The sequence below is a fragment of the Populus trichocarpa genome, chromosome 5 (assembly GCF_000002775.5).
Source record: "Populus trichocarpa isolate Nisqually-1 chromosome 5, P.trichocarpa_v4.1, whole genome shotgun sequence".
In the NCBI taxonomy this organism is placed as follows: domain Eukaryota; kingdom Viridiplantae; phylum Streptophyta; class Magnoliopsida; order Malpighiales; family Salicaceae; genus Populus; species Populus trichocarpa.
The window spans coordinates 20928949-20956263 of record NC_037289.2 but is presented as its reverse complement, the minus strand read 5'-3'; the positions used below and the strand labels follow the sequence as shown (position 1 = coordinate 20956263).

Genomic DNA, 27315 nt, shown 5'->3' with positions numbered 1-27315 from the left:
TCTCTCTCTTTTCATAGATTGTTCTTTTTCCGAATTGGATTTCTTCCTACAAGTCAAGGGAAAGATTCATGCTGACTGCTGAATGACACAAGTTTTCTTCAAAACCACAGGTTGATGTTCGTGTAGTTTACCTTTGTGCGCGCGCGCGCGTGCACGGGGCATACGCTGCTATTGTTAAGGTCGTATCAATTTAACCACCGTTTTGACCCTTTGGAGGTCAGTTATAATTTAAGATGAATGAACAGAGAAATATTGTCCATCTTCTAATCGCATTCAGTCTTTTAGCTTCCTTTTTCTTTCCCTGATGTGTTGGCAAGCATGAAGTATGAATCAATTGTTCAAAAAAGGAAGTATTCATCTATATATATACTTTTTTTTTTTGTATATCCCTTAATTTTTGCCAGCAATCAACTTATACGGTGGGATCCACCAACTAGTGACAAAGTGGATGATTCTAAAGTGGACCTGGTATTTCAGCCTTTCAAAGATGATTTGGAGCTCCAGATTCCAGAAAACGAAGAACACGGGCCAGTATGATTTCGGGGTTTTAGTTCAGAACTGCCTTCTCAGATTTTCAAACTAAGCCATCGGTTGGTTGTGGAATTCTAATGTTTTCTTCTTCAAAATATTATTGTCAGGTGGAATGGCAAATATGAACACTCACCAATACGCATCTCAGCCAGCTGTTTATATATATAAAGATGACTCGGATGGGAAAAGTACAGGTTATCGTAACAATCTCAGAGTCCCGGACCACTCGTATCATTAGAAGATCATATCAACTACAAAGCTCTACTGGAAAAGCCCATCTTGCTGAAGAATGTAAATTTAGATGAACTGACTTTGTAGCACCCAAGCAACAACAATAGTTTGCAAAAAGTTCTTAAGAATGTCAAAAAAGGTTTTAAAAAAGAGAGGAAGATGCCATTAAACAAAATAATAAAAGGTCGCAAGCTAAAAATCAATTGAAGTTAATTTCAATGAGCAAATTGTAGGGCAGTTCATCTACATTTACATTGAAAAGAGAACATGCACACAACACACATACATCAAGCTCGAAACTCAGAAAAAAAGAAAGAGAAAATGAAGCTAAAGGTCCCTATGAGACGCCTTGGAAGGACAAACGATCACGTAGGGTGTCAAATATTGATGAAGCTGCTGTATTCTGTGCAAAACTCAATTTCAATCGACCAAGCAATTCACCATCTTTTGCCTGAGAAGCAGCATCAGCAGCTTCCTTTGCCATGCCAATCCGAGCATATGCCTGCAAAAATCAAAGATGGGACATTGAGCAAAGGTGACTAGAAAAGCAGATAAAAAGGGAGGAGAAAAAAAGACACATGGTCTGATTACCTCAGCTCTTTCTCTGGGATCTGCAAGTTTTGGAATATATTTCAGTGCTTCAGCTTTCTCATCCACATCAATGCATGCTTCCACAAATGGCCTGAAACCTATTAGATGCCCCCCCCCAACCCAAAAAAAAAAATCTAAGATATCATATGGCTGTCATATAACAGGACCTATGAAATGTCCATCGTAACAGTTTACCAATCAAGAACTCATTCCAATAATTGAGATTTCTAATTTAAATCCCATGCATTCTGATTCTAAGGAAAACAAAGGTGGAAGAAATAAATTGCCAAGCAAGGAAGATACAATTAATTAATTTACTTCCTTTTGTTGTCCTCCAAGATCAAACAACCAAGAGATCTTACCCATTGGTGGTCTCTTCTCCTTCGAAAACTTTTCCAGGGCTTCCCAGTCTCTAATGGTTACCAAAGCCAAAACTTTAAGCCAATACCATCTCTTCTCAGAAACCTGAGAAAAGTCAATGTCACAAAAGGGAAGATGAATTTTGTAGCCTGAAAAAAAAAACTTCGAACATATGGACACAAAACAATATTTTTATTGCATCAGCTAAGTGTATAGAATTCAGTTACAGACAGACAAACAAATTGCATGTATGTAAATTATACTCATGGCAAGAAGCACCAGTAAAACCTTAATTTCACTCTTCAAACAGTGAGCAAACATAATAAGGTTAACAGACCTTAAACTCTGTTTTAACTCTCATTGCAGCTCTATGATTTCCCAAAGCAATACATGTTCGAATTGTATCACTGATGCTTGAATCTACAAAGATGGGCTGCTTTGTAGAGACTTCTAACTCATGTTGAATTCTGCAAAAAAAGATATTATCAGAAGGGAAAAGGAGTTCATACAAGTTTATAACTCAGCAAAATTTAGCACATCCTTCACCAGCAAAAGGGAAAATTATGGACCAAGGAAGAGGGGTATAGGGAAATACAAAAACTGCACTGACAGGCAAAGCAATATCATAAATCTAGAAATAACATTTTACCATTGATGATATTGTCATTTGAGTAATTATGAGAAACTCATTTACCTTGAAATTTCTACTATTCACTAAACACCCTTTCAGTCCAAAACACTCCAAAATTCAATTTGGAGGGGGAAAATATTAGTCTTGATATTTTACATGACTTAGTGCATGTGAAGATACCCTTGACGCATGAAATTAAGCATAATGAATTGTGTGCTGAAAGCACTTGATAGAGAGAAAAAGAGAAATAACTTCAGTACGTGCATATCTGATATTTGCAATGTTAAATTATTTATAACCATGTGTTTCTTTACAAGGTAGCTTTTAACATCCTAACAAAGGATAAGTGTATGATTGAAATTAAAGCCACCAACCCTTGCTCAAATATTCACTGAGATAGTAAGAATCAAATTGAGATTTCAATTGATGGGGGACATTAATTGAGCAGGAAAGTAATATTTTGGTTGTGTTTACTTTCAGAAAACAATTTTTTTAATTTTCATCTCAGCCTATCAGCTCTGTTCTAAAATCAGATCTCCATGAATATCTAAAGAAAACATGTTTACTATCTAATACTTTTCTGAAATAGAAAACAAAGGTCTTGTTTGTATTGCATTTAAAACAACGAATAACAAATAGATAAAGCACTGGGTAAACACACAGAGCCATTGATTTTCAAAGTGGTAAATGTATAAAACTTTTAGTACTTGAAAAATAAAAAAGACAAGTTTCCAAGAAAACAGCATTTAATAAACACATTTGCCAAGTGCTTCTAGATTTCTACAAGACTGGAAAATTGCCCACAAGAACTACCTTTACCTGTTAATAGCAAAGGCTCGCTGCTAATTAATTGGATTATGCATCTATTTTATATTAGTTTCCAGAGAATGAACACATTACATCATCTTTGTATGTAACTGCTCTAATAGAACTACATAAACTATTGTGACAAACATTATGTTGGAGATAGATGGAATAGACAGATGGTCAACAACATATTCAGTGAACTAGCTGGCATCTTACCTCAGTAGCTTTGCATGCTCTTCTGCAGCTTTCGACTCAAAGGTATGTTCCTTGGTCTCTGAAAAAAGATTGTGGGCCTTTTCAATGAGTTTTATGCGTGGACCGTGAAGTGGAGATCCTTTACTGCCCATTGGATTTTTCCCTAGTTCCCACGAATCTTTCCATAGGAGAAAAGCCACATCCTGTAAAACCAAATTAACTTTCATATTAAAACAGAGAAATGGAGTGATTAACATTAAATTAATCAGATATGCGGCACAACTTTAGACCAACTCAAATGCTGACAATGTCAATGGGTAATTGGTATGCGAAAAAAAATAAGCTTTGACAAACAAAACAAAATTGATAGGCATCATTGACGAGAGCACATAAAGCCTGCCCCATTTTGTTATGTTGCAAATGTGTGCATGCATCATGAGAGAGAGGCCCATCCTTACAAATTCACATTTATCATTACAATTAATTAGTCATTAATACCTGAAGGAATTGGATCACCTCATTTAGTCAATTTACATTAAGAATTTGAATCTAAACTACCATTTGCTAAACCCAAGGTGGTCTGTCATCCATAAACATCCTGCTCCCTCACAAAAACCGCACATGCATAAATGCACATAGAGCCAACTCACTTGCAATATATTGCAAATTAGAGGATCATACTTGCACCCACTAAAGCTGGTTGAGGTTTTCACAAACTCTAATCCTTAAACTATGGAACAGTGTCATGATGGCATGATTGCTATGTGATAACATAGTACCGACAAGTATTAAAAAATCACATTGATAAAAATAATTTAGTATAAGGATCAGGCATCAAAGTATGAGGGATTTTTTTGACATTTCAAAAATAATTTACCACGCTAAATGAGTTGAACCATTATAACTTGCACTATATTTAACTCTGCAGTATGGCAATTCATCACCAAAGAATCCCTTTTCTGGCTATCACACATTCACATAAAGCAACATATGAAAACTGACCTATTACTTGCTACTCTGTTCCATGACAATCAATTCAAAGTACAACAAAAGAAAAAATTCACAGGTTCTTAACCAATCATGAAGAACTTGAACCTACTTGAAGTTGTCCTGTTGATAAGAAGAAGTCTTTCAAGAATTCATGTTTATAACACCTGGAAAAGAAACCCAAATGTAATCATGCAGCAAAAAGAGAGATTGAAAAAAAGTCTTTCAATGCATATACATTACACAAGAAACTGGAAAAAAGTCACATGTCAGCATGCACTAAATGGATAGAAGACATGAATTATTGGATGAGAAAAGCTTTGCAAATTAGAGTTCTCATAATAGATTAGAAAACATGCAAAAAATTTAAAATTTTAAAATTAGTTTCAGAAAACAACTGTATTAGACAATTTTATACCTACCGCGCATAAGCTGTAAATAAATCACGAGCCAGAGGTCTGGCCTGTATTGTTCCAAAAAACTCCAAGGCTGGCCTCTGCATAAACAAGAAAAATAATCCAAGATGGTTCAAGTGATTGATGAATCAACAAGTACTTCTGCTCATGCTTCATTTATATAACCCCGAATTTAGAAGCTAGTTCATAAAATTTAAAGGAAGCAATTACCTTTTGCCAGATATGAAAAAGGACAAGGTAAACAAGGTCAGCGTCACCACTTTCAGTTGCCTTCATTAGAGCTGTATCTTCCTCTGCTATACTTAACAATAAAGGAACCTAAAGTGAAAGAAAAAAAAAATCAGTAATAACTCAGAAAAAATAGCCATTTCTCTTCAAAAGGACAATAATGAAAACTACTATAATATTAAAAAAAACCTGTTTTGAGGAGCGTGGTTCATGATCAACAAGCATAGCAGCCAACTTCCGGCGGCCACTCCTATCTGCATGAGCAGCAACAGCTGCATAGGATATTCCCTTGCATAATTTCAGCTGCAACTTGAAAAACATCATTTCAGATGTTGCATTGACGTTACAAGAGAAAAAGAACAAACAGTTGACTTCCAGAGCCTTTGAGGTTAACCTAACAACGATCAAAAGAAGCACAAACCTTATCAAGTAAGATTTCAAGGAGGGCTGCATCGGGAATTGCTAATGAAGCTGTTATCTTTGTGCAGGACCAATGCATTATAACTACTTCCTATATAAAACCAATCAAGAAAAGGTGAATGCACATATAAATGATTTGCTTTCTAGTATCTGCAAGGCACACAAAGATCATAAGATAATGACGCACGGAGAAAAGACAAAAGATAGCTAACACAACTAAAGGCTGGTTGTCAGGGCTGAACAGCCACAAAAAAAAGAGAGCAAATCTCTGATAAAATTATCAAAATATCAAACTTCTTTCCTATTATAAAAGTACAGCCCTTAAATACTAGCAAAATCATAAGTAAAAGAAATCTTAGCCTTAAAAATAACTAAATCTTAGCCGTCCAAATTACCACAATAAATAATATGTAAATAAGCTATTAAAAGAAAAATCCCAATTATACGAAGGACAGTGCAGTTTTAGTTCCTGCATACAATAACCAAGTTGATAATATGTTAGAGAATAGAATGCATATATTTAATAGCATTGTGGAAGTATAAGCATTGGCGGTAGTCATTAAATGCGCGCAAACACTAGGGGCAACGAGCACTCAGTCATATAAACAATCACCAATAAATGCCTCTAACATTTCCTGATGATGCAACTGAGGAAAGAGAAATTAATGAAATATTCTAATTTAACTTTTATTTTCAGATTTCTTGTAAACTCAATCTATTTAGGATTTTATTTATTTATGAATGTTAATACTATTATGGAAACCTTGCTTATTAGGAACTGGATTATTAAATGGGCGTTTCCAAGTATAGGGCTACTAGGATTTTGGTGCCTATAAATGAGCACCTGTTCTATGTGATGTAGGACTTCAACAATGGAATGATTAGTATAATTTGATTTAGTTGGAGGGTTGTGGCCTTGCGTTCTTTCCTCCTCTTCTCTAAGTATCTTCTCTACTATTTCTTATTAGTACAGGAATCTCGAAATTACTTTCTAGTTTCTACTGCTACAGTAACAATCCCAAATCCTCCTAATTCCACATACATCAAACCCTAGCCCTAATTCCTACCTAAAATCCCTGATTCTCTGAGCTTGGGTCACCATGACTCTTTGTAGATCACCAAACCTAAGCTTTCCTACATCAGTTGAACAAGGGTTGAAGCATCCATGATATATGAAAATTTACACGATAGAATGTTACTGAAAATTAAAACACTCAACATCTTTTCGTCAAAATAATTAGGTTAAGGTTCAGTCTTAAGGTTTCATTTGTGGAAGAGGAACATAGTTGCGAGAATCCTAGAGAATACTACAATGAAGTGACGATTTATGATTCAAACTTACTTGATTCATTCCAACATATTCTGATATCCGCAGTGCAAGAAGATGTTGGTGAGCATTAATCAAACGACCAATCAGAATGGGTGCCGAAAGCAACTGACCACAAAAAGTTTATTAAGTATCAGATTGACAAGCTATGAGCAAGTTCAGATTTGCAATTGGAAATTTAAGTCATGAAGCATTAGAAACCTTATACTGCTCAATACTTAGAGGGATGCCAATCTCAGGATCGCGTACAGCGTTTAAGACCCGCAAAGTTTTGCACATCTCTTGAATGTGGTCACGTTGAAAATTGCTGCCAAAGCCAACTGGACATCAATGCCGATAACATAAATTAGAAAAGAAAAAAAATGCTATTTTAAGCTCATATATGCTACAAATTATAATCAAGTAAATGACCGCAAAGTAATGGTGCAGGTTGCCATTTCAAAAATACAAGTTAGTCATGCTAAAAGTGAAGTCCACTATGGCTCACATCAAGAGGCAACTCTTCCAAATGGAAATTTCTACCACAATAGCCTTAGGCAGCAATTTGGCTAGTCAGGCTCCCAAAACCATCTCTTTCCATATTTTCTCACTGGCAGAGTATAGGTAAACAAAAATGCAATTTGGATTCGAAATCAATCTGGGCAAGACAGAAACGAAACCATAATTTGTTTGCATGACTTGGTGAGAATTCGCTAAATTTTGCAAATGGCAAGAATTACACAAACAATATAATTCCACGTCATCACGACAGGTACACAGAAGTATTGAGTATATGATAAGCTCATAATCTTCTTTTCTGAATCAAAATCACCTGCAAAAGGCTTGACCATAACTTGCAGCTCTTAGCAGCATCCGCTGCCGGGAAACATCAAATTCATGACCAGCAGCATCAATACATGCTTCAACAGCCTCAGGCAAGGATGCTCGTATCAATCTCAAATTCTCATCAGCCTGGTAAAAACAACAGAAGACGGAAGTTTCACATAAGAAATTATTGAACTCATAACCCATATGGTTTGTGTGGGCATCATACCTAGACCAAAAATGTAAGCGGTAACTCTAAAATATATATATGCGAACATTACAAGCAAGTGATCCACCAATTTGCAAGTTTAAATAAGATAGTAAAGTATCTATGTTTGCAAGGCAATGAGATAAGTACCTTCGCGCTTCGCCTGTCAAAATGATCCAAGGCATCAAACAACAATGATGCAGGTGACGTGCTTCCTATCTTAAATATAGACACAGTAGAATCAGGCACCCTTTGTACAAACTCCATACTCGTATTTGACAATATCCTCACTCCATCACACTCAGGGATAAAAATCACAGGTTCATCGTAAATATATGATACAGAATCCTCAGAAGGTCCCACCATCAAAAGCACATCATCCCAATAAAGCAACACGCTATCTAATCCACACCAAGCCATCTGCTCTGGTGGAAGAGCAGACTGCACATATCAAAACAAATTAATAAAAACCAAACACGACATAAATTACTCCTTACAATTAAACCAAATACAACATAAATTACCTCACATTGATACTGAAAAAAATCCCTAAACTCTGTATTCATAACAACAAGTCTTCCATCATGCATAAAACACGCTAAAAATCTCCCGTTGTGGGAAACAGCAATTTTCAGCACAACACCACCAATTTTTTCCTCGTCAATAAACCTCACCTCATCCTCATCAACAATCACAATTCCACTTCCTACTCCTAACAAGACCTCCACATTACCCGAAACAGTATACTGCGGTTCAATAACCGCCATACAATGTGGCAATTCCTCAGCTCCAATCCCTACTTCTGCAAGCTTACAGGGCTTAATCTGCTTAAAATCAGGAACACAGAACAGCTTCCCAGCTTCCGTCAAGCACACGACACCGTTCCCCCAAAACACGCAATCCACGACATTCTGTTCAAAGCATTCCTTCCCCATAGAGAAATTAGGTTCCAGAACCTCGCAGTGGACGTTGTAACGGTAGATCGTGCCGTCCTGAACTATGCAAATTAGGGTTTGGTCTTCGGTCCATGACATGCCGATCAATCGACCTCCGGGGTGTTTCCAGACGGTTTCGGAGAGGAGGATACCGGCGGAGTTAAAAATTCGGAGTTTTCGGAGGGCGGATTCGGCATACAGCTGGACGATTTTGGAATCGTCGCGGATTATAGCGATTGGACCGCCGAAGGGAGCGCAGGCTACCTTGTTGCGGCTTAAGTCTATGTGTTTCCATCGCATCGGGTAGAGTTCAGGTTTTCGGTAGTATCGGTTAATTAGTAGTTGCCATTCCGCCGCGACGGAGACGTTTGCCATGGCAGAAGGAGAGTTTGGGGAAATTAGGGCTATTTAGAGAGGTCTCGATGCTGTTTTGTGTTGCTAGGATGATCTGATCATGTCTTTATTTCTTTTTCTTTTTTTCAAAAGCATGTAATGCTGATCATGATCTGCTACAACTATTTTCTCCCAATAATTTGTAGCTGCTTCGGGTGAAAATGGGTTCCGTTTCGCTCTGCGAGAACAAACCCAACCCGAATTTATTTTCTTTCAGATATTTTTTTTTTTTTTTTTTTTTACTTGTTTACGAGGTTCACACTTCAAAGATTTTAATGGGCTCATGCTTGGGTATTGGGCTCCTTGACATTTAGTCGAGTTCGGGTATTCAAACATGCCCATGCTCGATCATAAGATTTATACCATAGTTATTAAGGAATTGGCCCAACTTAAACATAGCTATTACATTTCTGATAATCAGCCCAACTTCAAATCCAAGTAACGGATTTAGCTAGCCAACTAATTTCAATCCAAGCTTTTTTAAAAAACAATACTGAAATGATAAAAAAAATTTAATCTGAATTTTTCCGTTAACTCGGTAGTTAATGAGTTGAATTTTTAAATCAAGTGAGATTTTATAACTATAGGCTGAAGTATAAGTCACTTTGACCTACCATGCTTCATCTTAAAACTATGATTTATACTTCTATTTGAAAATGTGACGGTAGTCAAATTTATTCATGCAGAAACAAAATAGCAAAAATATAAGATTGGGGAATTAATTACACATAATTTGTTGATAATATATTATTAAATTATTAATATTCAATTGGGTGGGAAATTTAATCATTAGAAATCATTACAGTAAAACTTAAAAAAATAATACCACGGTCTTCTCACAAATCTCAAAGATGACCATAAGTTGTGGTTATAAATCGATTTAGATAAGTGGCTCGAGTTATGTCATGAATTAACTCAAATTTTATCTATTATGAATAAAGATGTTAAGGTGATGCAAGTATTTTAAAAAAAAACTAATAATTGAAATTCGGTTCATTGACTTCACTAAGTTTAATAAACTCACATAATTTAAATAATACAAAAAAAATTCAACAAAAATAAAAAAAAAAACCAACAAAAAAATTAACAACGAAATAAAAGTAAAAAACTTAACTCAAGCTCACATGTCTTAGCATGCCAAATCCGCGACTCAATTATAATATCGAGGTAACCCTGCCGAAAGCAAATTGAGCAAAACAATGAAGTTCAATTAATAAACAATCAAATGTTGAAAGGTGTAATTGATAAAAATTAATTCAAAAAAGCAACAAAAAAAAAACATGAGTTAACCGAGGTTAACCCTGTGATCATAAGTATAAGATTAGGATAACTTTGTAGACAAGAAAGCAAAAAACAAAAAAGCGCAAAGACCAATTCCCTCTAAATAAAACATTGAAGGGTGAAATTTGAATTTTTTTTAAAATAACCTAACAAAAAAACCGAAGTCAACCCATGTTAATATTTAAAACCTGTAACCTTTGTCATGAGTCCAGGACTAATGTCATAGAACCTAAACCCTCAAAAAATAATTAAGTAAAATTCTCGACCACAAAATGCTTAAGGATGGAATTGCAAAAAAAGATAATATAAAAAATTTAAAACAAAACAAATAACAATAAAAAGAACAGAAGCCAAATTTGACATAAAAATAAATTGAAATCAAATGTTAAGAGGTGATATTGAAAACAAAATTCAATTAGGAAAAGGAAATAAAGAAATAAATAGCACTTAAAGGATTGAGAACTAAATTTGATATAAAAACTAAATGAAACCAAATGATGAGGGACTAAATTGAAGAAAACAATAATAAAAAAAAGATAAAAAAAATCAAATAAAGAGCAATAAAAAAGAATGAGGACCAATTTTAATGTATAAAACAAATGAGAAGACACTTTTGTTTTTCCAATGAGAAGAGAGAGAAAAGGTTAAGGAGAATAAAAAAGTTAATTAGAGCCACATCACCAAGCAAATGTCAACAAACCCCTCGCTATCATGAAGGTCTCGGTGAGACGCTTCCAATGCCGCCACGAAAATGGTTGTTTGGCCACAGAGGAGTCTAGACGCGCTGTCCAGAGGGCATAGGCTTCTCCAACTTCCTGGTGCATACTTTGCACACACACCAATAACTTTTCTTTTTCTCATTTATTAAATGACCATATTGTCTCTAACCTACTTGATAATAATGAAAAAACCAAAATGCCCCTGACAATAAATTTTGTTTTTTTTTTGCTTTTAATATTAATTTAGTCTTTTACCTGTTTTCGAAAAAGGAAAAAGACCAAGAAGCCCGAAGCCCTTACATGCTAGTTTTTTTTAAGGGTAATTAAGAATTCTCATTGTGCTGAAAAAAATAAAAAGACCAATTTAACCCCCGTCAATTTAATAATATCAAATAAACCTCATGAAAAACTATTTTGCCCTTTTATATAGCTTGTATCGTGGAGGATAAAAACATCATTACATTACAACAATCTATAGTATAATAAGTCTTGGTCCAAAGTATTTTACAAAGGCCCTTTAGTTTTTTTAATAATTTTATCTCCTTCCTGAAAAAACCCTAAATTCCCTAATCCTTAAAAATAAAAAAGATATGCTTCAATTATGTCATGTTCAAATCTTGAGTTGATTCCAACTTATAATTGGATCATATTTTATATATATATGAAAGAAAAATGAGCTTAATTTATTCCTTTTGTCCTTAAGAATCAACAAAACAAAATATTGGATCAGTGTGGGATAGAAATATTGTCAGTTTTCTAAATAAACCACTTAAAATCAAGAAAATTTTTCCAAAATAATGATAACCAATTGTAGTTATAAAACCCGAAGCAACCTAGCATATCAATTTAGTGACATGTCAATATGAGGTCTAACCCGGCCTTGGTTAGTGAAATTTTTTTTTGTTTTACCAAAACATCGTTGAATATATATATATATATATATATATATATATATATATATATATATATATATATATATATATATATATATATAGGTTGAATTAACCCGATTTAACTACTGAATCATGACCCGAACCTTGAGTAGGATGACCTTGAGTTGATCTTATAGCTATCAAACCAGCTATATTGAACCGGATTGGTTAAACCAGCCATATCACCTCTGCAAAAAAGAGTGAAAATTCTTAGTTCCTAGCCCTCAAACATGAGACTTCTAACTAGGACTTGGACTAGCAATTTATTTTTGTCAATACATGTCTATAATAACTTGATTGGGGGAACCATAGTTTGACTAACAAACCAGTTATCCGATAGTGTTGGTGGTTTATTGACTTGGTCGGTTTTGAAAATCCTAAAGTGGGTTTCAGACAAAACTATTATCATTAGTAAATCAAAATCGAACTAAATAATAGTAAATTAGTATTTGATGCACTACTCAAGGTCTTATTTGTTTTTCTAATAAACATTCGAATCAAAATCATTAGTTATGAGAGAACAAAATGAAATTATTCTCACTGGTTACATGGCCTTGTCACCCTTGTCATTGTCACCATTAGCCATCCAATTCTGTTCAAAGCCCATGAAATTCTAGTTGTTTTAGCATCTTTGCAATCTCGTTACATGAAACGCTAAAGCTGGATGTGAACACATTAGGATTTTTAAAAGTATTTTTTATATTTAAAAATATATTAAAATAATATTTTTTTATTTTTTAAAATTTATTTTTGATATCATTACATTAATTAATTTAAAACAATTTTTTTTTAATATACTCTTAAGATGGAAAATCAAATGGGCTCATAAACTTTCTTTTTGGAAAATCTTTTTTTGTATTCGAGAAAACCTCACCCTCCGGAAAACGTATTTTATGGACTCAGGTGAGCGAGTAAAACCCCAGCTGTCCCAGGCTCTTATAAGAGGTACACGTCCAGACTCGAACTCGAGACCTGCTGTGCAGATCTCAAGCCCTTTACCATCACGCTGCGTCCCTGAAACTACTTTGTCAAAGAAATATTCCATTCACATGACCTAGGGTTTCCTTGTATTCAGATATCCTCTAGTCTCTACATTCCAAAATTCGAATATATAGAATTAAAGCAAGTGAATGGCTTTCACCATTTTCAACTAGAATGAGCTCATACAAGTTGGAAAAAAAAAGAGACTTTATGATTCCTTTCAACTCCATGATTATTCGGGTGGACATTGCTGTTGCGTCGCATGTGACATGTCAAACTGTGCCACAAAATGGTATGATTGACTCATGTGTTGAGTTTAAATCTCATGGACCCACTTGATATCCAGTAATAAAATGGAACTTTTGTGACTCTCATGCTTCCATATAATTAGTGAAGATTAACAGCAACAGCAAAATCGTAATGCTAACTATTTAATTAACGACACTAATTATTCTAACTAGCGATTCCATGAACCAAAACCAGTTTCAATGCTAATATATATTAGCTTATTATATTTATAATGATGATTATTGTAGCTGGAGATTTTGATTGTATCCTTATTATCGCAGCAAGCTCATAATATTATTACTTTATATAGGCATGTGATCCACATGATTATTGTACTTCCTGTTGTGTAATGTTTAGGGTGTAAGCAGTGTCCGGCAAACCTATTAAAACCGTGTTTTTTAAAATTTTAATTTTTTTATTTAAAATTAATATATTTTATAATTTCAGATCGTGATGTATTAATATTAAAAATAATTTTTAAAAATAAAAAATATTATTTTAATAAATTTCTAAATAAAATAACACTTTAAATCAACATCTTTTAAAATATGTACGCATCCCAAGTCTTGTCTATCGTAATTCAATCCGAGTTTGATGGTTTAATACAACCTAATCTATAAAAGTAACCACTTGAATGGCGATGGTTCGGATCTTAGCTAGCGAGAGAGGGTGCATACACCCAGAAATGGTGGCGTGGGGTGGGTGGAATGGATCACATGCAAAACAGACTAGAGGCTACCGTCTGTTTCTCTATCTAGGAATCAAGCATGTAAAATCCAAAACTTCATTATGAACTTGAAGAAAATGAGTTGCAGTGATAAGGAAAGGTCCACCTTCAGCAACGTGCAATCACTGCTAGATATGTCACAGCTAAAAAGTCGTATAGATAGGCTAACTTGCCTTGGTCAATCTTTTCTTGATTTGAGAGCTGATACCTTTGTTTAGTCGAGTGTTCGTGTTTGTAAAATACCCACAGAAACTCATCAGGATTTATTAAACTGTATCTAGATAACAGGTTGGGTTGGCCTGTGGGATGATAATTAAGAGAAAAAGGCTTCCAAAATAACAAGGGGAAGAAATGATGGTGATCTATGAAATCATCTGTTTCAGTAAAAGCCAGCCAGCCAGCTAGCTAGGTTGTTTATTTAAATGCCTAAAAACCATTATTTAAAGTTTACAGAAAATGCAATCCAAAATCATCTTATCTTTAATCAAATTATTTCCCTTTTTGTGGGTTGGTGTATAGGTTATTTCAAGCATGCCATAATGCTATGCTATGTATGTATACACCCAGTAGTGGGAAGCAGAAGATAGTGTCTGCTAGCCAGAGTAACCTGCCAACACTCACTTTACAAATTCAAACTTTTGTCCTCCATCGAAATCTGACCTTCCTTTTGCTCCCGTATTTCTACATTACCTTCCATTAAATCAAAAGGTCTGTCAAAGTGAACCCCACTTGGTTGAAATTGCAATCCATGCCCATTCCCCACTTACCCTTTTCTTACTCGAATCCACCCACCTAAAAGCATCAACCTCCATGCAATACTTTATTTAAAACATCCTCCTTTGTCTTGTTTAAAACTAACTTTCATCCTGAAATGCTTAAACTCAACATATGAGCATTGTAATTTCTTGAAATAACATTCTAGAAGCTGGTCTGGTGGGTATGCGGAAGGCAGAGAAAGGTGAAATTACTGATATTAATTCTCCGAGGCAAACGAGTACTGCTGTTTTTGGAGAGAAGTCATGAGGCTGATCAGCTCGGCTTTCTTGTAATAGTTACATCAAAGAACGCGCGCCACTGCACCGTTTTTTCTGTGTCCTTACATTGTTTTAATGCACTAGCTAGACCTCTCAGTCTCCAACTGAAGTTCAAGGTGTCAATAGAAGAAAAGGAATAACAGAAAAATCTTGGCGGTGCTTCTGAAGAACAATGCAACTTCTGCAGAAACTGGTTTCTTTCACCACCTGTGCGTATTTTGTTATTCTTCTTCTTCTACCATTTGTCAACTCAGCTCAAGAACAGTTGAAAACCACAGGCACTCGTACTAACAACGAGAACATCATGGACAAGGTATTCGATTTTTTTTCATAGTTGTTTTTACGTTAAGTTCTTATCTAACTGCTCAAGTTTGAGGATTGAAGTGTATCATTTTCTGCCATGTTCAATTCAGTTTTTACAAATTAACCAGTTTTCGTCTTGTGATTCCAATGAACTGACTGATATCCTGTAACAATAACAGTTAAGTCCTAAACTGCTGTTTGAGATTACACTCCATGGATTTCTCCTGTGGGCCTCAATGGGATTCCTAATGCCTGTTGGGATACTCGCTATCAGAATGTCACACAGAGAGGCATGCGGAAGAAGGCTTAAGATTCTTTTCTATGTTCATTCTATTTCACAGGCAAGTTCCTTTTCTTTTTCTTTTTTGCAACTATGGTCACACATTCCAATAATTTTCCCACAATTAAGGTTAATTTTTTCCTTTTAGTTTCCTTTACGTTAATTTCATATGCCTAACAATATCTCTACAGAGTTACAAAAAGATATCATTAATAAAGCTTTGAGCTTTGTTTTTTTAAGGTAGATACCCCACTTTTTAGCTTTTAATGATGGTGAAAGAGAAATAAAGCAGAACAGTTTCCTGATTTGCAAGTATTATCTGTAGCCCATAGTTTGTTGTTAATCTCATTATTACTTGAGAGGGAAGTAAAGACATCGATAAGAAAGTAATAGCTTGATTGGCAGTTCATAGCTTTACGGTCTTAATTTAGCATAGTAAAGGTACAGAATTATGACATTAATTAGGTGTCACTAGGCCAATCAAAAATGAATAGGTAAACCCATCTTTACATTCAAGTGAAAGGATAACAACTTTACTTCTTTTTACCACATGACAATTCTGTTGAATTTCTGGATTGAACGAGTAATTTGTTTTCAGCAGATGCTTTCTGTACTTCTCTCCACAGCAGGAGCAGTAATGTCTATAAAAAACTTCAACAACTCATTCGACAATCACCATCAACGAATAGGCGTAGGCCTATATGGTATAGTATGGTTACAAGCCCTCACTGGGCTTCTACGACCGCGGCGGTAAGCTGTCAAAATTCATTGTATTTTGATATTGAGATTTGAGGGTATTCCAACCGATATTCAACCACACTCGGCCATTTCCAGGCCTTCTAGTTGAAATCACCTAAGGCTAGACCTATCAGTTTCCCATATAGTATAAAGGGAACGCTTTATTTACTATTAATTAAGTATCTCATGCATATTGATTCTTAGTGATAGAAAAGTGCCGAAAGAACATACTGAAAGAGTAGTAATGGGAAGTTAAATAGAATCTACAAACCTCGATTAGCTAAGAATCTGAGTTTATATGTAATGTCTTTATCTACAGAGGATCTAAAGGAAGAAGTTTGTGGTTTTTTGTGCACTGGATAACTGGAACTGCAGTATCTCTGCTGGGAATCATCAGCATATATACAGGATTACAAGCTTACCATCAGAAGACATCAAGAAGTATACATCTTTGGACTATAGTTTTCACCACTGAGGTCTCTTTCATTATCTTCTTTTACCTGTTCCAGGACAAGTGGGTTTATATACAAAAGCAAGGAGTCATTTTGGGTGATGAACCAGTGAGGCCCACTCATCAAGTAATTTGTCCAGGTGAAAAGAAAAGGGAATCAGCAACCGAGTCTTGTTGAAAATATGGATAAAATGCCGTTAAAAACAATTATGGTCCGACTATAATAGAGTCTTGGAAGGGAGAACTTGGAGATATTACTATCAGAGACTCATTTTCACCCTAACTTCCCCCATCATTGGATATTCTACACTACCGAGGACTGGTATCTGGAAGCATTTAACATTGGATCAGAGACTGCTAGCAAGTATTATAAAATGGGTTGTGCATTTTTTTATGGAGTTCCTTTTATTTTTGTTTTCTTATTTTTGATGAATTACTGGTGTTCAAAGAGTTGTAATTCTGAACATAAATTTCTTGACCATTTTGGGATTTTAGTGTTGTATGCATGGTCAAGTGAACTCGGGCTCTTTCATGGATTATGATTAAAAATTTCTGATATTTGACTGTTTTGATACTAATTTAAGATCCTGTGGAACAGAAATTGTAACTCTGTGTTTGATCAGAGGACGAATCTGATCTGGTAAATGGTAATTTGTTTCAGATGAAAGCCGTTGCTGTTTTGTTTCCATAAAGGCCACGGGAAAAGAAAGGAAAATTAGGACCTTACAGTAATTATTATACATTACAACATATTCTAAATGGTATGGGGGAATCATTGTTCTCCTACACATAAAATACTTTGGATTATAGTGTTTTTTTTTTCCTTTTTCTTTTTTTTTTCAAATTTTTTTTTCAACTTTCCTATTTTTTCTTTTTTTTTTCATTTATTATTTTTTTTTCCAAACTTATTTTTGTTGATTTTACTTTTTAAATATTGACCTAGTTAAAATTTTTGCTTTATAATTTTTTTCTTTAAAATACTATGAATTGCTGCGATGTTTTTCCATATAGTTTTTCCATTTTATTTCTTTATTTTTCAAAATTATATTTGTCGATTTTTTTTAATATGGAGCTGATTGAGAATTTAGTTTTGTAATTTTTTTTCTTCAAAACATTGTTGATTGCTATAATGTTTCTCCGAATGGTTTTTTTTTTAATGATTTTCTCCGAAATTATCTTTTTTTATTTTATTTTTTAATATTGAGCTGGTTAAAAATTATATTTACAATATGTGAGGAAAGCACTGTAACTTTCCTCGAAAATTACTGTTGTTTGCTACAGTGTTTTTTCCCACATGGTTTTTTCCTGTTTTTGTTATGTTTTTCCCTAAAATTATCTTTGTCAATTTTATTTTTTAAATATTAAGCTGGTTAAGAATTGCAACTACAAGTAAATACAAGTTTTTTCTCACAAAACACTATGGATTGATACAGTTTTTCCTCACATGGTTTTTTTCCAGTTTCTTTTGTGTTTTCTTTTTTTGTGATATTTTTTTCCAAAATTATCTTCGTCGATTTTTTTTTAATATTGAGTTGGTTAGAATTTAACTTTGTAATAAAGCTTAATCATGTGGGGAAAGCATTGTAGCTTTGCTCATAAAACATTGTGGATTGCTACAATGTCTCTTCGCATTGTTTTTTTTTGTTATAATTTTTTTCAAATTATCTTTTTCAATTTTATTTTTTTAATATTGAGTTGTTTGTGAATTACAATTATAAGTCATTACAAATAAGGCTAAATCATGTGGGGAAACACTGTAACTTTCATCACAAAACACTGTGAATTGCTACAGTGTTTCTGACATGATTTTTTTTCCTTTTTTTACTGTTTGTTTTGTTATTTTTTTTCTAAAATTGTCTCTGTCGAATTTTTTTTTAATATTAGGCTGATTAAAAATTTAGTTTTGTAATTTTTTTTCTTTAAAATACTGTGAATTGTTGCAGTGTTTTCCCATGTGATTTTTTTATAATTTTTTCCAAAATTATCTTTGTCGATTTTTTTTTGAATATTGAGTTGGTTAAGAATTATAATTACAATAAAGCTAAATCATATGAGGAAAGCGTTGTAGTTTTTCTCACAAAACACTGTAGATTGCTACAATATTTCTCTAAATGGTTTTTTATTTTATTTTATTAGAAAAAACGCTATAGTTTTCCTCACAAAACATTGTCAATTGCTACAATGTTTTTTCTCATGGGTTTTCTTCCTTCCAAAATTATCTTTGTTGGTTTTTTTTTTTAATATTAAGTTGGTATAGAATTTAGCTTTGTAATTTTTTTTTTCTTTTTATTAACTGAAAAGCTAAATCATGTAGTGAAAGCACTGTATCTTTTCTCATAAAATACTGTAGATTGCTACAAATTATTTTGTTCAGTCTCTAAGTTTTTGATCACCAACACAACTTTTTTTTTCGTCATGAAATATTTGCTCCATCATACCTTTAATTTCTATTACTTATCTAACGTTGGTTCACAATTATAACATTATCAAGTGCATTTGTTTTATAAGCTCGCGGCAGCGCGCGGGCATGTCATCTCGTATAACTAAAGGGTGTGGGGAAATCATTGTTCCCCACACCCAAAAGCACTGTGGATTACAACAGTAATCCATAGTGCTTTCCTTTTTTTTTTTTTTTGTTAACTTTTCCCCTTTTTTTTCATTTATTTTTTTTTAAAATTTTTTTTTTGTTGATTTTACTTTTTAAATATTGACCTGGTTAAAATTTTTGCTTTGTAATTTTTTTCTTTAAAATACTGTGGATTGCTACGATGTTTTTCCACATAGTTTTTCTATTTTATTTCTTTATTTTTCAAAATTATATTTGTTGATTTTTTTAATATTGAGCTGATTGAGAATTTAGTTTTGTAATTTTTTTTCTTTAAAACATTGTTGATTGCTATAGTGTTTCTCCGCATGGTTTATTTTTATGATTTTCTCTGAAATTATCTTTTTTATTTTATTTTTTAATGTTGAGCTGGTTAAAAATTACAGTTACAATATGTGAGGAAAGCACTGTAACTTTCCTCGAAAATTATTGTTGTTTGCTACAGTGTTTTTTCCCACATGATTTTTTTCTGTTTTTGTTATGTTTTTCCCTAAAATTATCTTTGTCAATTTTATTTTTTAAATATTAAGCTGGTTAAGAATTGCAATTACAAGTAAATACAAGTTTTTCCTCACAAAACACTATGAATTGATACAGTTTTTCCTTACATGGTTTTTTTCCAGTTTCTTTTGTGTTTTCTTTTTTTGTGATATTTTTTTCCAAAATTATCTTCGTCGATTTTTTTTTAATATTGAGTTGGTTAGAATTTAACTTTGTAATAAAGCTTAATCATGTGGGGAAAGCATTGTAGCTTTGCTCATAAAATATTGTGGATTGCTACAGTGTCTCTCCGCATTGTTTTTTTTTTGTATAATTTTTTTCAATTTTATTTTTTTAATATTGAGTTGTTTGTGAATTACAATTACAAGTCATTACAAATAAGGCTAAATCATGTGGGGAAGCATTGTAGCTTTCATCACAAAACACTGTGAATTGCTACAGTGTTTCCAACATGATTTTTTCCCCTTTTTTGCTGTTTGTTTTGTTATTTTTTTTTCTAAAATTGTCTCTATCGTTTTTTTTTAATATTGAGCTGATTAAGAATTTAGCTTAGTAATTCTTTTTTCTTTAAAACACTGTGAATTGTTGCAGTGTTTTCCCATGTGATTTTTTTATGATTTTTTCCAAAATTATCTTTGTCGATTTTATTTTAATATTGAGTTGGTTAAGAATTATAATTACAATAAAGCTAAATCATATGAGGAAAGCGTTGTAATTTTTCTCACAAAACAATGTAGATTGCTATAATATTTCTCTAAATGGTTTTTTATTTTATTTTACTGGGAAAAGCGCTATAGTTTTCCTCACAAAACATTGTCAATTGCTACAATGTTTTTTCTCACGGGTTTTTTTCCTTTCAAAATTATCTTTGTTGGTTTTTTTTTTAATATTAAGCTGGTAGAGAATTTAGCTTTGTAATTTTTTTTTCTTTTTATTGACTGAAAAGCTAAATCATGTGGCAAAAACACTGTATCTTTTCTCACAAAACACTGTAGATTGCTACAAATCATTTTATTCAGTCTCTAAGTTTTTGATCACCAACACAACTTTTTTTTTCGTCATGAAATATTTGCTCCATCATACCTTTAATTTATATTACTTATCTAGCGCTGGTTCACAATTATAACACTATCAAGTGCATTTGTTTTATAAGCCTGCAGCAGCGCGCAGGCATATCATCTCGTCAAGATCTATAATTCGTCTTTACTCTCAGCCATATAACTCCTTGTCAATGATTTTCCTCTTTTACAATCCCACTGCGATCAAATGTATCTTTAGGCATTGTTTGAAATAGCCATTGAAATTATGTTTTTTAAAAATTTAATTTTTATTGTTTAAAATTATTTTTATTTTTTTATATTTTTAGATTATTTTGATATACTAATATCAAAAAATAATTTAAAAAAATAAAAAATATATTATTTTAATATATTTTCAAGTAAAACACACTTTAAACCGCAATAACTACTGCACTTTCAAACACCACCCCCATAGTGTTGAAACAGCGACGTCTATCCGCAACTTGCATGCTTGATGCCATTAAGGATCATTGCTTGGAACAACTAGGCTACTTAGCATGTCTTGATAGGCATATAAAATAGTTACTTATTGTTAAAGATGATGCGAGCAGTTTGCAAAGTTTCTGCACTAGTATGATAGCAAGCCTCCTATTTTAAAAATTACGAGCAATAATTGATATGGTGTGCAAGAAAAACTCAAACTCAAGCTGATCTCATCCAGAAACGAAGAAATCACACGCAAAGACAAGCTGATCGTTGTCCTTCCAGAGAAGTGGCTTGGAGCATGAGTTGGGGGATACGAGAAAAGGGATTAAGGAAAGGAATTACCCTCTGAAATGCCGAAGTTGAAAGACAAGCTGATCTAGTACTCTGTTAAAAACAAAATGACGGAGAGATTGGAAATGAAGGAAAGTTGAAACGCCATCAGCATTGGCGAGTAGCCTACATGGTTGCAAGGAGCAGATTGATGAATCAGAGGAGTGGATTTCTCTTGAGATGCGAGTCTCACTATCTAAGAATTGAACATGTCCTTGTCAAACTGAAAGATTGACAATTTCAAGGTTCTAAATTTTAAATGATATTTATGAAATCGGTTTCTTTATGCAGAAACTTTCTGAAGATGCATAATAGCCATGAAATGAGAATGGAAAGTTCTCTCCAGTTTTGTGTCAACATTCTCCAATGATGCTAGCTTGTAGCTTTCACAACCCATCACACACTTTAGAATAGTGTTCATCACACCTTTATGGCAGACAAGAAACTAAGTCTGTGAGTGATTTATGGCAAATCTTGCGTCTGATATGGTTTAACACCTACCAAATCTTCTGATGACACAGACATTTAGTAGTTGGTTTATAGAAGTCATCTTAAACTCCATCACTGATCAGAGAATTTAAAATTATATATCACATTATTTCAACAAATTACTTGCTCTTTCACCTTTATCATCATTCCTTTCTGAAGATGCAAGACTAGTCTCTCTTAAGTAGCGCTAAAAACAAAAGAACAAAACTGTATTTCAAAACAGAACAATTTCGTTTCCCTCAGACATACTAGCAATCTGATGTCAACAGCAGTTCATTCCATGGTTTTCTGTATACTTCTTTTTTCTTAAGATGTGATAGCTATTATACGCTCAAAAACTAACAAGCTACAAGCAACAACACCATACATATTGGAGAATCAGATATAATTTCTCTCCAACAATTTAAAAAACTATCTATAATATCATGGGAAAAGCTGCACATAACCAATTATTATGGCAATTCCTAAGATTAGAGTCGGTGGAAGAATAATGAAAGCTCCGATAGTGGCAAAGAAAACTGAATCATTCCTTTGTGATACTTCATTCAAGTAAGCTTGTCTTCTAATGTTTCTCTTCTGCGAAACAGTTAGGAAGTTGGCACTAACCTTCTTCAGGTTTTTTTTACCCAGTGGAATACTGAAATCATCATCTCTATCTCCAACCAATCGCGCCAGCTGGTCACGAATTGTAAGTTTACCAGAACTACCATCACTCTCATAACCTGATCATGAAAGAAAGTAAATTTTGTCTTAGTTTACTAGTCTGACTGTTGCTGAGCTGAAATGAATGGCACGAATTTTCTGTGGTATATGTATAGAGATCACATACCATCAGCGGGTGAGCTGGTAGAGGTGAGTTGTTCCAAGAGATCGAGCTGTGTGCGTGTGGAAGACAGTGAGCCTAAGATGGATAAACATCAAAATCACACGATAGGGCCAATCACCAAATCCTTTATATCCAACTCCAAAAGTTTTAACAAGAAAAGGAATAAGAAGAAGGTTTCTTGATATACATCGTTCGTCCATTTCCAAAAAGTCTACAATCCTTGGGACCAGGACTGGCACTCTGACAGTAAATAACATGTTATAATCGAGGGCCCTGAATTGTTCCCCTGCTTTGGAATTCGTTAAGGACTTGTTTTCGTGGCTGAGAGTTTTGGCACTGTACTATGTTCTTTTAAGGCAGAACTGCCTTCAAGAAATACTAGAAAGGGAAGAAATAGAGACAAACCTGAAAAGGAAGGAGGGTCTTGTTCTGTTGTAACTCCACTTGCAGTACCTTCTGATCGAGCAAGTGTTTTAGTACAAGATAAAGAAGACGGGTAGAGCTTGAAGAAGTGCTTGTGTTTTGGGATTAGAAATGGAAGACTGGTGGTGGAAGTAGATACTTGGGAAAGGGAAGAAGAGGCCATGGATTATTAAAAATCTTATGTTTTTGCATTTAAAGGTAAGTTGCTACTTTCAAATTTCTCCTGTATTATAGCCACCTGAAATATTTATTTGTTTTCTAAATGATCTCAGAATTTTAAAAATTAAACAATAAAAAAAAAAACAACAACCATACCCAACAGTCCCAAGATATTCGAGAATATGTAATGTTAGTAAATCAAATAAAAAAAATGTATTTTAAAATAATTTGTTTTTCTAAATCTTGGTATCTAAAAATTCATTGGACCTCGATTAATTCGGTCAAGTCGGATCAGTCTACTAAAAGATAAAGATTTTATAATAAAAATGTGCTTCGTTCATAAAGTTTAAATTTAAAATTTTATTTTTTTTAAAAAAATTATTTTAAAAAAATAAGCCTCGAATTATTTAAACCATTTTAAGGTGTTGCTTTGAGATAAAATTATGGATATTCAAATATTTTCAGTAAAGACATTATAAATTGCACAACATTGTTTTCATACTTAACAAATAGATAATTCACAGACACGTAGAGATTCCTTGATGAGGAATAAGAGATGGAAATGGAGGGAGTGGGGCCAGAAAGGAGAAAAATTCCTGCCCATCGAATGTGGTTTCTGTAAAGCATTTATAGAGAGCGCTTGACTTCAAATTATAAAAATCATGTTATATTAATACATCTATTTTTATTTACATCCTTGTTTTTGCATTTTAAAATTATTTTTAAAAAATTTTAAAATTTTTTATTTTTTATTTACTTCAAATTAATATTTTTTTAGTATTTTTAGATCATTTTGATGCGCTGATATCAAAAATAATTTTAAAAAAAAATAAAAAATAGATATTTTTATACATTTTTAAATAAAAAACATTTTAAAAAATAATTATAACCATTCTCACACTGTTAAATCAACTTATTAATTCAGAACTAATCCTGCATTTCCCATAAAAAAAAAAAAAAAACTAGAATAGAGCACTAAACTTTAAAGCTGCGGAGTTCAAGGCTAGTTGTTGTTTTTGGTTTTAGTTGATTGATCAGAGGAAATACTTCTACTGAGTTTTTTTTTAGGAATGTTAAGTGCAACTGAGTTGGAAAGGTTTTCCAGTTTGTTCCAATTAAAATTACAAGTTCAATTCAAATAGAGAGTAAACCATAATTGATGATATTGGGTCATTGTTCAACCGGATGGATTATGGGTTCAATTCAAATTTATTAATATAAAGTTGCAAGAGAATTTTTTTTTCACATGAATGCTTAATGAAATTTGTTGAAAATTTTGGTGTTTATAGATTTTACCTGTTTGGCCACGGTGTGGTTGCGGTTGCTTTTCAAATAATTTTTTGTGTCGAAATGCATGCCAGTGATTTTTTTTTATTTTTTAAAAATTATTTTTGATATCAGCATATCAAAACGATCCAAAACATATTAAATTTTAGAAAAAAAAATTGAATTTTTTTAGAACGCGTCCAAACAGTGTCGTTGAGAGAAAAACTCAAAGCAGGTGATTTTTACATTTAATGATGTAAAAAAAATTATAATTGATTTTTTTATTTTAGTTTTGATTTTATTTTGAATTTTTAGACTGATTAAAATATATTTTGTTATTAAAAATAGGATTTTAAGAATTCAAAAATTGTTTTCTCATGAAAAAATGATTGAAAATTAGATTTGTAAGATACAAAACTTTACCTAATTTTTCAATTATTGAAGCCACCTCTCATGGTTGAAAAAGCTACAAATGAAGGACACATATTATCTTATCTTCCTAGACGGGTGGCGCATCGTCCATTCAATTTGGAAACAAATTGGTGTGGACGAACTCTTAAGAAAAAATTTAGACGCACGTGGGTTTTTTTACTGTGGGCCAGATGCACGTGGCCGTTATTCCAACCCATGCACGCCTTGCCCTTCTTTTTATGATGACCCTTACGTTTTTGTTTTTGCTTTTGCCTTCTATTATAAGATCCTCTTTGAAATTTGAATAGTGTTAACCTAATATGCCATTGTTTTTCAAATAATATTAACGTTTTTATCGTAATATTAATCATTACTTTTTTAATATATATATATATATATATATATATAATATGCATAGTTTTCTAAAATATTTACTCATGAATGAATTATCCATTTTGTTATTTTTTATGGTCAATTTTTATATAATTTTTTCAAATTTATTATTTTTATATTTTTAAATATATTCATGTCAAAATTATCGGTTCATGATTTTTTTAATAACTTGCTTTTAATATTATGATAAGTTTTTATTGAAAAAAATACTTTAGATAAAAATACATGTTTTTGTAAAAGAAAGGAGAGGAATGCATGAATAAGGGATAAAGGTTTTGATTGAAAAGATACATTTATTTTCTTTTTATTTAAAATCACTTAAATGTTTTTAGATATTTATTCCAATTGCTTTAAGTTTTTATGCAGTAAACCACATTACTAAAAAAAGTATGTTTTTATTAAAAAAAAATTAATAAGAAAATGAGATTTTAGACAAGAAATTACATTTTTTTTTACAAAATTTAAATCATTACTTTCATTACAATTTTTTTATTTATGTATTACTAAATAAAAAATTTAAAGAGCATGTCACGTTAAAAGATAAAGAAACCGTTTGGCAACGTGGTTGCGTCCATGTTTCGTGTGATTTCATGCAATAAGCTGTTTGGTTAATAATAAACGCGTGTTACTGTTTGCTGGGTCCCAAATGTTGTTGCGTTTGAAACGCAAGAAAAGGGAAAGCAGCTACGAGCTGCTTCCTGCGCAGCCAAAATCTAATTCATGCTACTGTTCAGCGATTGTAGCTCAGTGGCCTTGGCAGGCTTTGCCCTGCCTGAGTGCCCTGGTTCGAGCCCTCGTGTGTACCCAACACTTGAGGGTTTAACTGCTGTGGTCCATCGTGGACTTGTTCCGCCCCCCCTCCCGGGTTCGACCCTCTATGTGCACGCCTGTCACCCCCGCGGTGCCTTACCTGCTCCTGGGCTTGCAGGATGTCCAGTGGGCCGTGGGGAATAGTCGTGGTGCGCGTAAGCTGGCCCGGACACCCCACGTGAATCAAAAAAAAAAAAAAATCTAATTCATGCTACTGTTCAGCGAACAGTGGAGCATGCCTCCACTGTTTGCTGAATAGGGTTTTTTTGTTTTTTTGTTAAATCAGTGTAGTTAATTGATTTCACTCGCACTGTTTACGTGAACGTGAACAACAATTTTTTTTTGTTTTTTTTTAAATTAGTTTAAGGTGAATTAAATTTACTCGTACTGTAATCTTAATTTTATTCTTGATAATATTTTATTTAATTTTGTAGTTCTTGTCGGATGAATTTTGTACGTAATGGAATTGTAGATGGTTTTTTGTTAAAGTAATTTTTTTTATATAAAGTGTGACTTATTTCATGATGTAATAGCAATATTAAATCCATAATATTTAAATTAAAAACCATCAATATTAATATATATTTTTTAAAATTATTTTATAACCTCAATTTCAAAAGTATTCTTAACTAAACACATTAAACTACTTTTTCTTCAACCTCAATTTCAACCACAGTTTTAACCAAACACCTATTTTTTCAAACCAACCTCAACTAAAAATACTTTTTATAAAATAATTTTTTTCAAATCACAACCACAACAACTACCGCAATACCAAACACACTCAAAATATATGTAT

At 33.0% G+C, this 27315-nt stretch overlaps 3 protein-coding genes across 4 annotated transcripts; 1 reads left to right on the top strand and 2 right to left on the bottom strand.

Annotated features, from left to right (window-relative positions):
• Positions 1 to 902: 902 nt before the first annotated feature.
• On the bottom strand, positions 903 to 9267 carry LOC7464653 (protein VACUOLELESS1). The gene is made up of 15 exons (XM_002306712.4): positions 8261 to 9267; positions 7887 to 8177; positions 7536 to 7675; positions 6926 to 7031; positions 6740 to 6832; positions 5399 to 5488; positions 5167 to 5280; positions 4960 to 5067; positions 4756 to 4829; positions 4446 to 4500; positions 3368 to 3549; positions 2051 to 2180; positions 1716 to 1818; positions 1354 to 1451; positions 903 to 1264 (listed from the first exon to the last, which is right to left on the bottom strand). Exons 1-15 carry the CDS (start codon positions 9044 to 9046, stop codon positions 1100 to 1102), a joined length of 2535 nt encoding a protein of 844 aa, XP_002306748.3. The 5' UTR covers positions 9047 to 9267; the 3' UTR covers positions 903 to 1099.
• Positions 9268 to 14737: 5470 nt separating this feature from the next.
• LOC7464807 (cytochrome b561 domain-containing protein At2g30890) lies at positions 14738 to 17376 on the top strand. Of its 2 annotated transcripts, none has more exons than XM_024601030.2 (4): positions 14738 to 15339; positions 15509 to 15670; positions 16211 to 16359; positions 16667 to 17376. In XM_024601030.2, exons 1-4 carry the CDS (start codon positions 15199 to 15201, stop codon positions 16974 to 16976), a joined length of 762 nt encoding a protein of 253 aa, XP_024456798.1. In that variant the 5' UTR covers positions 14738 to 15198; the 3' UTR covers positions 16977 to 17376. The 2 variants fall into 2 exon arrangements, with proteins under 2 accessions (XP_024456798.1, XP_024456797.1); XM_024601029.2 differs by having other exon boundaries at positions 14767 to 15339; positions 16208 to 16359.
• Positions 17377 to 22440: 5064 nt separating this feature from the next.
• On the bottom strand, positions 22441 to 23703 carry LOC7464652 (uncharacterized). Its single transcript, XM_002306711.4, has 3 exons — positions 23460 to 23703; positions 23058 to 23129; positions 22441 to 22950 (listed from the first exon to the last, which is right to left on the bottom strand). The coding sequence occupies exons 1-3, from the start codon at positions 23638 to 23640 to the stop codon at positions 22652 to 22654; spliced, it is 552 nt and encodes a 183-aa protein (XP_002306747.2). The 5' UTR covers positions 23641 to 23703; the 3' UTR covers positions 22441 to 22651.
• Positions 23704 to 27315: the final 3612 nt, after the last annotated feature.

Excerpts from the sequence above, each read along its gene's own strand:
- LOC7464653 (XM_002306712.4), bottom strand. The coding sequence starts at position 9,046 with ATGGCAAACGTCTCCGTCGCGGCGGAATGGCAACTACTAATTAACCGA. Across the intron at positions 5,068-5,166 it reads AACCACGCTCCTCAAAACAG|GTTCCTTTATTGTTAAGTAT; the intron begins GTTTTTTTTAAT and ends CTTTCACTTTAG. Across the intron at positions 1,819-2,050 it reads GAGTTAAAACAGAGTTTAAG|GTTTCTGAGAAGAGATGGTA; the intron begins GTCTGTTAACCT and ends GACTTTTCTCAG.
- LOC7464807 (XM_024601029.2), top strand. The coding sequence starts at position 15,199 with ATGCAACTTCTGCAGAAACTGGTTTCTTTCACCACCTGTGCGTATTTT. Across the intron at positions 15,340-15,508 it reads ACGAGAACATCATGGACAAG|TTAAGTCCTAAACTGCTGTT; the intron begins GTATTCGATTTT and ends TAACAATAACAG. Across the intron at positions 15,671-16,207 it reads ATGTTCATTCTATTTCACAG|CAGATGCTTTCTGTACTTCT; the intron begins GCAAGTTCCTTT and ends ATTTGTTTTCAG.
- LOC7464652 (XM_002306711.4), bottom strand. The coding sequence starts at position 23,640 with ATGGCCTCTTCTTCCCTTTCCCAAGTATCTACTTCCACCACCAGTCTT. Across the intron at positions 23,130-23,459 it reads AGACCCTCCTTCCTTTTCAG|GCTCACTGTCTTCCACACGC; the intron begins GTTTGTCTCTAT and ends TATCCATCTTAG. Across the intron at positions 22,951-23,057 it reads TACCAGCTCACCCGCTGATG|GTTATGAGAGTGATGGTAGT; the intron begins GTATGTGATCTC and ends TTTCATGATCAG.